Raw genomic sequence first — 10,530 nt, 5'->3', positions numbered from 1 at the left:
TGTCAATGTTTTTATATCTATATCTTGGTTTAGTAAATGTAAAAAAAAAATATATATATATATATAGTACATACCACCAAAACATTGAGTAACTTACTCAAAAATAGAATTGGAATTGCCAAAGGTTTACAATTTTCTATGCAGAATAAGAGTTTACGAAAAAGAGGGATTCTATCATAATGTTATTGTAGGCTAGAATACACACCAGTGTAAAATTATTAAATTATTTTTGGAAATAAGTAATGAGAGGAATAATTATGCAGGCATTGCTCTAATCAATTTAAGGTCCCTTGAAAAAACGATGAAAATCTGGACATTAATCTGTAAAAACCCTCAACAGTTTGATCATTTTACACTGTAACTGTTAAATCTACATTACGATTATACAGCGAGGTTTTGAAAATACAGTTTGCGTAAACAAAAATATTACTGGAAAAAATACAGAATTCGTCAGGTTACTACGTAGTTGTACTGCAAAGTTTAAATGTACCGTTTCATTGTGGGATTTTTACCGGCTGGAGGCGAATGGAGGCTTGAAAACGGGACCAATAATGACTTCGACCGGGTAAGTAGCTTTTGAATCATTTTTATTGAACTGTTCTGTCTGTTAGTTGATAAAAATGTGTTTTATGTGGTTATATCGAGCTACTCTAGCTTCTAATTTTTATTTTTTGTTGCTAAAGTTGACTTCTGTTAGCTTTAGCTAAACTAGCATCTTGTGCAAAGGAAGTGGTTTTTAGTTCCATTTTGACGTTTGTGTTTCATCCAAAATATGCCGATGGTTACATTTTTAGCTAACACTAATGTTAGTGGTGACGTTGAGGTAATTTTTTTTTCAGTCATTTTTGGTGACAGTCTTTTCTGGCATGTTCTATGCAGAACTGGCATAATGTGTCAGGCGACCTAAAAGGGTTTAAATTGAAGGAATTATTCTTCTCCAATCTTAATCCAACACAGCTCCTAGTCCTACTCAACCTAATTATGTGATTCACCAGTGCTGAAGCAGAGACATCTGTATGTGTTTCCACAGCTGATAGTTATGTAGATTTAGTTTGATTAGGGGCAAAGTTTAACAATATTTGTTGCATTATTAGCTGGTGCAGTTCGCTTTCACACTGCATTGTATGAAATGAACCAAATCCTTTGAAAAACTTGTACTCCTCTTCACTTGTGGCAACGCTGCACCAAGAACTACTGAAGGAAACCGCACAAAAACCTCAGAAGAACTCACTGAGCACAACTTCTTTCTTCACAACAGGTAAGGTAAAATGCAGTAGCAGCAGATCTTAAGAAGAAAATAAGATTGAATTTTTAGGTCCTCCCCCCACCACCATTGGTAGAACAATAGTTTAGTCCAAAGTGTACAGGCTTGGCAGAGTGTTGAAGTGAGGAGCTAACTGTTAGCTTTTAGCTGTGGCTCTGCAGCACAAACGTAAAATCCTCCAGTAAGTAAATACTTAAAGCAAAAGACATGTAAACCTTTTATTTAGTTTCACCGCTTGATAAGAAGAAACACATTAGCAATAAAGATCAGATTGCGTGTGTTTGTTTTGGTTGTATTTACCCAGAATATCCTGCATTATAGTTTGTTTCCTGCTTTTGGTGCGGTCTCCGACTCGCATGGCGTTCACCAATACATTTGAACTGCACTAGAGTTCATCTAAACTGAACCGTGATAGAAGATTGCAAACGGACTGAGTTCGATTGCATATTCATACCTCCCCAAATGAACCAAACTTTCTAGACAACTAGACCAGCGTTGGATTAAAGTGAACCAAACCAAACGACTCATAAGTTCTAACCCTTCACAACTGGAGTTTGACGCCTGTGGAGCTGTGTAAACAAAGTATTGAACAATGTTGACCTTTCTTTTTTGTAAAGCGGATACCTTTTCAAAATTATTTGATATTCCTCTTAGATAACTGGTTGAAAAAATAGAGAGAGTGATGATAAGACACAGGAAGGCGATACATCTGCCTCGTGCGTTTACATTTGGTTCTCCTGCCCAACAAATACACTTCATGTTCTCAAAAGTAAAAAAAAAACTCAACAACAGATTCGGAGATAATTAAATGAGCTAAAAGTGTGAAAAAAAAAACACCCTCAAAAAAACGTTACAAGCTGATTTGAAAAGAATAAAACTTTGACTTTCCGGACAACCCTGAGAGTCGTCGTCGTACTCCAAATGACCTGAATCAAATTACACATGTATCTCTGCAGATTCCTGGTGTCGACTCATTAATATGTGGAGATAAAAGTTTTAGGATGGGAACGATGCATGACTGAACTTCAAAAAAAGTTGCATAAAATGAGTTAGAACAACTTTCACTCCCAACGATTTTATATGCAAATAAGCAACAGTAACCCTGTTTGGGCCCAACTGGGTGATAGCTTTTTATTATCTAGCTTTGTGGCCTCCAGGCAGCCGCCGCCCTGGGCAGAGAGCCATATTGCTCACGTTAAAATCCACCCCTGCACACACAAATAATTTAATTTGTGGTCAAAACCAAGCAACGGTTTCCAGACATGTGATGTTTCATGGATTAAGCAATAAATTAACATTTAATATGATTCACATCGTGGATTTGCATGAAACTTGCTTTTCTGACTGACAAAATGCTTCTTCAGTTGCATCATAACACTTTCTCTCCTTCCTTACACAACAGCTTTCTGCAGCAAGAACCATTTACATATGATTGTCCACATTCACTGGCTTGAATATGGACAAAATTATACCAAGAACTTCCCATTTTTCTTGTATTTGAGTGCAACGCATGTCACATTCGACTTTTCTAAAACAAAAATATTAAATATAATCAGGTTTTTAATTTGTAACTTCATTTAAATGCCCCCAAAATCCTTTTTGCAGTTGCTTCCAAGCTTGTCAATTTAGAAAAAAAATCCAAATATCAATTCGAAACGTAGAATATTAAAAGCGAAGATGCAGACGTAATGCTTATAGATAAAATTTTCATCACATTTCTACTTTCTACACCTTTCTACTTCTGGTTTTTATGTACCGTTACTCTTAAGGTAATAAATAACGGCAGAATTATTCACACTCCTTTAACATTTCCTTGTTTTATTACGTTGCAACCAGAACCATCTGGGTTTCATATTATTATTTCTGCGCAGTTAAAGCTTTGTGTATTTTTGGGGAACGTCTGCCAGCTTTTGGACGTTTTGCTACTGAATGTTTTATCCATTATTCTTTGCAAAAAAATGAATTAATTAATGAAAATAAATTGATCTCATGCATTTTCAACAAAAAGTGTCTGAAAACTTTAAAAACTTTGCAATTGATTCCAAATCCTCGCAATCGGCTGCACTACACTTTAGTTAGGGGTGTCAGAGTAAATGGGGTGAATGGAAAGTTCATTACAGATTTTATTTGTGCTTTTTGTTGTTGTTTTTTTTTGCAAACTGTGCATTAATTTACCTACATTTGTATAGATGTCAGAAAATCCCTTTTAAGTTTGTAATGTGATAAGATCTAGAAATTAGAAATGTCAACATGTTTTGCAAGAGAGCATGAATAAGAATGCTCTTTAAGTGTCTAAAAAGCGAAGGAACTTCACTTGTTTAAACTTTGCGTGGTTCGTCCGTCAGGTTTTTTTCCTCTGCAAGTAGATTTCTGTGGAAGTTTGTAAAGGTGTAGTTAATCACTCGGTAAATATTTGCTCAGGTTGCATGATTGCTCTGCTCAAGCCTTCTCCCAATATTATTACACAGTTTCTACTATGTACAGTTAGAGGTTTTATTGGTTTTCTAGTTGGGTAATTTTAGGTTTTGTTGCATTTAATGAGTGAAATTATTGCTGCTTGTCGTGTTCCTCCTTTCCAACTAATAATTGTAACAGAAAAAGCCCATAAAAAGAATATGGAAACATTTACAGTACAGACCTTTGGACACAACTGTGTGTCCAAACCTTTGGTCTGTACTGTATATTATCTTAATAAGATAAGATATATCTTATTATATACAAAAATCATAGAATCTCACATTTAGAGGTAAATAAACGAAGCATTTAGGCAACAAAGCTGGTTTAATGGATGATAATGAAGGGTTTCCCTGCGAGTCTCGTCTTGTCAAATCCTCAAACTGTGGAAGAGTTTTCTGAGCTCCGTGTTGGTTTTGCAGGATGAAATATCGAGTTACTAAGTCAATTCATTTTCTTGATTAGTGTAGTGAAGTGCTAAGCTGATGTCTGGACATGATAAAGTGGAGTCTGGTCACAGTGAGTGGGGAAGCTGCGGCTCCAGACGACACTTCAAACCAGCTGAGCTGAGACGCTGAAGGAAGCAACACAAAAAACAAAGCTTCTCTCCATTTAATTTGGTAGTTGGGACCTGGATGAATAATTTTAATTTACTGCTTTTATAAGTATTTGCTGTAAGAAACATTTTCCACCTTATTATAAAATAAAAAGTGAATAATTGCTTTGTTTGAGAGCAATTTAAGTGCAGTGGTTTATCAGTAATTAAATGTTTTTTATTCATGACGAAAAAGTGCTCTATCAGTTTATTTACAAAAAGCAAACAAAATATACATTTATGTTTAAAAAAAAAAGCAAAAAAAAAACAAAACAACAAAACGATGACATGCACACTTTCTTTCTACAATTAATCCTCTGCAAACAAACCTGTTGGTGTAAAGCCAGTAACCATGAAGCAGAATTATTTATATGAACATAACTAATTCTGTGTTTGAAGCTCAGGAGGCTTGTCGGTGTTTTATCCGTTCACATTGTGACAAAAAAAGGGGAGAAAAAGGTACATTTGACTGAAAACCTACAGAATGAGAAGATGAGCTTTTAAAATAAAAGCAAGAAAAAAAAATCACATTTATCATCTCAGTCTGCTCAGTTTAGAGAAAACAAGTCCTGTTTGTGCGCCTGAATGTCACTTTATGGTTGGAGCCACCGTTGAGGTTCAGTGGCTCAGATCGCGGGAACGAACCGGTCCATGGTCCCGGGATACGACGGGTGTCTCAGGTAGCTCCCGCCGTTGGTAACCGCACCTGCCGCCGCGCTGTTGTACTGGGAGAAAGAGCCGAGCTGCACCGGAGACGCCCGGCCGTAATGGTCCACTGTCTCCGCAGAGCCGTGGGCCGCGGCGTGGATCCGGCCTGCCGAAGCGTAACCCGGGTTGTGACCCTGTCCGTAAGAACCCTGGTGGGCGTGGTGGTGCGGGTGGCCGCTCGGGCCGCTGTAGGTGAACCCAGGGTGCGTCGCGGAGCGGGGCGGCACCGCTCCCCCGCACGGCTGACCCTGGAACCCTGGCGTTCCCAAGCTGCAGGCGGCGGGCCCGTTCGGCAGCCCCTCCGGACTGAAGCTGCGGCCCGGCTGCTGCATCATCTCCGCACCCTGACCTGCCAGCATGCCGGCGGACGCCGGGTGTCCAATGATGTTATTGATGCTAAACATGCGGGGCTGGCTGTGTGAGAATCCAGGTGGCGATGATGAGGGGTAGTAGGCGGCGGAGGGCAACTGCTGGCCGTATGCAGGATTGACCGCCATGTTGGGGTACACGGAACCGGAGTATGCAGCTGACCTGGTGATCTGGACCGGGGAGAAAACCGGCGTCTCGTGGACATACGCGGCGTAGGTGCTGAGGTCGCAGCGCTTGAACCTCTTCCTGCGCCTCAAGAAGCTGCCGCTCTCAAACATGTCCTCTGCGTTGGGGTCCAGCGCCCAGTAGTTGCCCTTCCCGGGTCGCCCGGGTTCCCGCGGGATCTTGATGAAGCAGTCGTTCAGCGTCAGGTTGTGGCGGATGGAGTTCTGCCACTTCTTGGAGTTGTCTCTGTAGAAGGGGAACCGCTCGGTGATGAACTTGTAGATCCCCCCCAGCGTCAGCTTGCGGTCGGGGGAGTTGGCGATGGCCATGGAGATGAGAGCGATGTAGCTGTACGGCGGTTTCCCCCTCTGCAGAGGTCTCTTCCTCCTCCTGCCGCGCGGCTGCTGGTCCTCTGTCTGCAGGGAAGGGTTGGGGGACGGCAACCCGGAGTCCGCCGGAGACTCTTTCTCCACTTTGACCACCGGCATTATCATCGCAAAACCTCCAACAAGTGATTCTCAAAAGGTCCTCCTTAAGAGCAAGGAACCAAATTATTTCTGGGGCAGGAGAAGCCAGACATCTGCCAAAAAATCAAAAAACAAAACAACTACTGTCTCTGAGTCCAAATCCAGCAGATCTTCCCCTGTAAGACGAGTAAATGTCCTCTGTTAAAAGATCAGAGCGGTTTGTTTTCCTGGCTCGCTGTCAGCTGCAGTCAGAGGTGAGCTGTGAGAGTGCCATTTGCTTTAAGGTGTGAGAACGAATGAGTCACTTAGTTACCTGGAGAGCGTTTTACCTGTAGGGCCACGCCCCCGAAGCATCACATGCTCCCTGCATACCTGAGCTTCAGGTTCATGAGGGCTTGTTGTTCACATTTGCCAAGAGTCTGCATGCTTTGTTTGAATATTTTCTTTTATTAATGGGTTTTACTTTTTCTTCTAGCTCTGTCTGAAAAGTGTGGTGTGTAATTTTTATTCAACCTCTCCAGGAGTCGTTACTCTGTTGTGCCTCTTTAGAAATAAAGAGACAAAATGTTTCACCCTTTCATTGGCTCAGTCTCAGTCAGAGCAGATGGAGAGCAACTTTGATGAGTAATTTTAAAGCCTTGGGATTGAATCTCATTCATATGTAGATCTGGACTTTTACTAGGCCATTCTAACACCTGAATATACTTTGATTTAAACTGTTCCAGTTTTGTTCTGACTGTATGTTTAAAGTGGTTGTTCTGTTGCTTCTAACAGGTTTTCCTAACAGGATTGCCCAGCATGATGCTGCCACCACTATGCAGGCATGGAAGGTTTCCATCGTGCTCAGAGAGGGACAAACATCAGGTAAGATGAGTCGTTATGTTTTGAAGTTATAACGAGATTTAAAACGAGCAACTTTCTCGTTATAATGAGACGCAAAATCCCTTAAAATAAGAAACTTTCTTGTTTTATGAAGAGTTTTAGCTCATTAAAACAAGAAACCTTCACGTTATAACAGGATAAAACGAGAAACTTTCACATTAAAATTTAAAACTAAAAACTTTTATGTTGTAACGTGATTTAAAACTCAATAAAACAAAAAATTTCTGGATTAATCCCTAAGTTTTAGATCTTGTTTTAACAAGAGTTTCTCGACAGTTTCTTGATTTAACGAAGCACATTTTTATATAAAATTTCTTCTATATGACACTTAAACATCTGAAGAACAGTTTCTGATCTACTCTTACAGTCTTTCTTTTTTAAATAAGAAGATATTTTGGTTTTAATAATATGTAAATCTCATTATAAGGTGAAAGTTTATTGTTACAACCAGATACTGCTCCTGAATTTATTTAAAACTTTTGGCAGTTTGGTTGAGAACATTTTTTGTTAAAAAGTTAGTTTTAGAAATGTTTTTTTTTTTTGTCATTACTTTTTGCTTTGCAGAATTTGCAAAGTTGTGTTTTTTCTGATTGCGTCACAAATTCTGTAACGGTTTATAAATTTCCAGATTTTTAACAGCCTTTTTTTTATACACGTTTACCTGCAAATCACCAGTTATTCTGTCAGCTTTTAAGTTAAATTACCCCAAACTGTCTAAAACAAATATAGTTTCCTCTTTATATTCAAATGTTCCCTTCAAAGCCAACCTCAGTTTATTTAGAAATGTCTAAAATGCTCCATGTTGTTTGGACGTTTAACTCTAAAACACCTCTTTAGTGGTAACTTAACCAATGGGTTGTTTTTCTATGGTGCTTCCTTGTTTGTTTTGTGCCAGTGGTTGGACAAGCCAGCTGTGTTAAGAGATGTAAATGTTCTGCAGACAAAGGCCCTCCAGTGATTTCAGCATGCAAAATTTAGACCATCATCATAAAGCCTGGACACAACCTGAAAGAACGAGGAAAAAAAAGCAACACTTTGCATGGAAATCACCCTGTGGAGCTGGATCACATTTTTAATACATTCAAACATCAGAGGGATAAATTATTTTGTCCTCTTTGTGAATTTTGTAGGTTTAAACCTGCAAACTGAAAGTGTTGATATGAAGTCCTTAGGTTCACCGGCTTAATCTCTAAACCAAACACAGCAGCAAAGTTCTGCTGCTCAGCACCAGGCTGGGTTAAGCTGCAGCTTGTGTCAGAGCCGGAGCATCGCGGACGGGAAAAGCTCGTAGGTTTGCTTAGACTAGCAGGCCGATGAAAGGTTTAGTCCTGCGGGAAGAGCTGCGGATGTGGCGATCCTCGGCTGGAGCTAAATGGAGGCTAAGGTGTGGTACGTGGTGAAAAACGGAGCCTCTTAGAGTTAACACAAGGATTTACAAGCCAGTTTAAATGTACTCTTTGTCCTCTTTTAGAAACAGGTCAAAGGAAGTCAAAATGCATTATTTAATTTAAATAATCCCAGTTTAATCTATTTATAAGTAAAAATCATACAGGATTTATTGATGTTTATCTTAATCTCTGACTTAATCCCTATCATAATTATTTTTAGCTCAGAGGATGCTGCCGTAGCATTTGATTTGTTGTTCTAAACAATATTGTTCTAAAAATAAAAATCTTAAAGGAAGGATTTTTACATCTCATTGGATGATTTTTGATGTCATTTTAAAGAATTCTGCAAATTTCTGAGATTAAGGTTTATGTGAGATTTTATAAAATAAAAAATAACACCAGGAATTGGTTGTTTAATAAATAATTACATTTATTATTTATTGGTGGCAAGACTCAATGATTTTTTTAATCGAGTTAATTGCATTTTAATCAAACTAAGCCACACTTTTAATTCAAAATCCTCTACTAGCTAAATTATTGAATAAATAAACATGCAAGGACAAAAATAAACAGATTTATTGTTTTTAATTTGTTATTTAGGTTCCTCAATCCTCAGAGTGGATCAAAGTGCTGGACTGTGGACGCTAACGTTGGGGACGTCTGTGGCTACATGCTTAGCACTGAGGTGCTATTTTAATCTGGAATTTCATCACTGATAGGCTAACTCCTCTTAGCCAAACTTCAACACAACAGCAGTCTTTTCCAGCGTTGAATCATATCGTTTTTAGCAGCAGACATTAAGATTTACTGGTGTACCAGAAACGCAAAAACAAAGGTTCCGCTTGGAACGTTTTATGTTCAAAACATAAATCAAGTGATTAACTGAAACATTTTAACATGTGAAAGTTTCCTGTTTTATATCTCAGTGTAACGTCAAAGTTTCTTGAAAGTAATGAAGCGAAAGCAACAAGTTAAAGTCTCGACCCTATTATTTATCAAACTGTCAGCACAAAGCAAACAAATAGAAAAACATTCTAAAAATTGTTCCTAATTCTGATATCTTTGCTAATTAAGGATCTAACCTTATTCTAAAGTTTACCATTCTCTCAGGAGGTTAATAAAATGGTTTCACAACCTTTAATACTGAGCTCTGAAACATAAAGACTGAAGAGGGAGTGCAGGAGGAATTATTCTGAGCACTTCAGGGCCATAAAACATTCATGAAGTGAGGTAAAATGTTGTTTTCAAAGACATCAGGGAAATCAAGTTAAATGTGTGTAAAAGGTCAGATCTAAGGGGTTTTACATTCACTATTTTATTACTTTCACCTAGAATCACATACTAAAAGAAAATTCAGACCAAACTTATTCATATGACCAATAAAGAACGTTTAAAGAGAAAACAAAGGGACAGTTTATAAAGAAACACAAAATTCATCCAGTTTTATTTACTTTTTATCAAAAATTGAACAAATTCGTCACCAGTGAAAAACATTTAAACACAGCAAGCAGGTCTTCTGAGCAATGTTTTTTAAAAGTGGATGGTCTACTTGTCATCACCCTAATGTTTAGCTCAGGCAGCTCCAAAATGTTCCAGTCAGGCTAAATATATTAGATTAATTTCTAAATCTGTCATGTTTAGATGTGAATCATTATTAGGCTGAAACAATTAATTATGATTGATCAGTTATGGAACTAATTTATAAAAGGCTCAATAAAGACAATTTTATGAAGGAACAACACACTCACAGCAGTAATTAAACTAAATCTGTAAAAAACAATATCAATTTAAGATTTATAAAAAACTTTCTTTGTAAATATTTTCTACCCAAAACTTCTCAAGTGTCAGTTTTAGCTTCACTTCGTTCAAATTCTGTAAAAAACAAAAGGAAACTCCACATATTTAGCACAATTTGCTGTCCAATTATTAATTGGTTAATCCAAAACTTAACCACCAGATTAGCCTTATAGTGGATTGATGTGAAGTCGAGCAGAAAGAGCCGATCGTTTTCATGTTGATGCTACAAGGATTTTTTAATTATAATCAAGTGTTCACTAAAGAAAAGCTCTTATTGCATCTTAGGAAATAAAATGTGTTTCTTAAAAAAGACATTAAATTATATGCTCATTTGCATTTTTTGGTATTTTCAATATTGTATAAAATAAGCTTATGTGGTTAAATAAAAAATCTTCAGTGCTAAGTTTTTTTTGGTCTGATTAATTAATTAATTGTGAGGCC

The 10,530-nt window shown here is 37.9% G+C and overlaps 1 protein-coding gene and 1 long non-coding RNA gene across 2 annotated transcripts; one reads left to right on the top strand and one right to left on the bottom strand.

Moving 5' to 3' along the window:
- The first annotated feature begins 1,220 nt into the window (after window positions 1-1,220).
- Window positions 1,221-9,650, top strand: LOC122829110. The gene is made up of 3 exons (XR_006370328.1): window positions 1,221-1,258; window positions 6,797-6,886; window positions 8,893-9,650. It is a non-coding gene; the product is annotated as an uncharacterized LOC122829110 (long non-coding RNA).
- foxe1 (forkhead box E1) lies at window positions 4,331-6,300 on the bottom strand. Its single transcript, XM_044113364.1, has one exon. It carries the CDS (start codon window positions 6,047-6,049, stop codon window positions 4,940-4,942), a length of 1,110 nt encoding a protein of 369 aa, XP_043969299.1. The 5' UTR covers window positions 6,050-6,300; the 3' UTR covers window positions 4,331-4,939.
- Window positions 9,651-10,530: the final 880 nt, after the last annotated feature.

The sequence above is a fragment of the Gambusia affinis genome, linkage group LG04 (genome assembly GCF_019740435.1).
Source record: "Gambusia affinis linkage group LG04, SWU_Gaff_1.0, whole genome shotgun sequence".
NCBI lineage: Eukaryota > Metazoa > Chordata > Actinopteri > Cyprinodontiformes > Poeciliidae > Gambusia > Gambusia affinis.
Note: the sequence above shows the minus strand (reverse complement) of the source record. Positions and strands in the feature narration are given on the sequence as shown.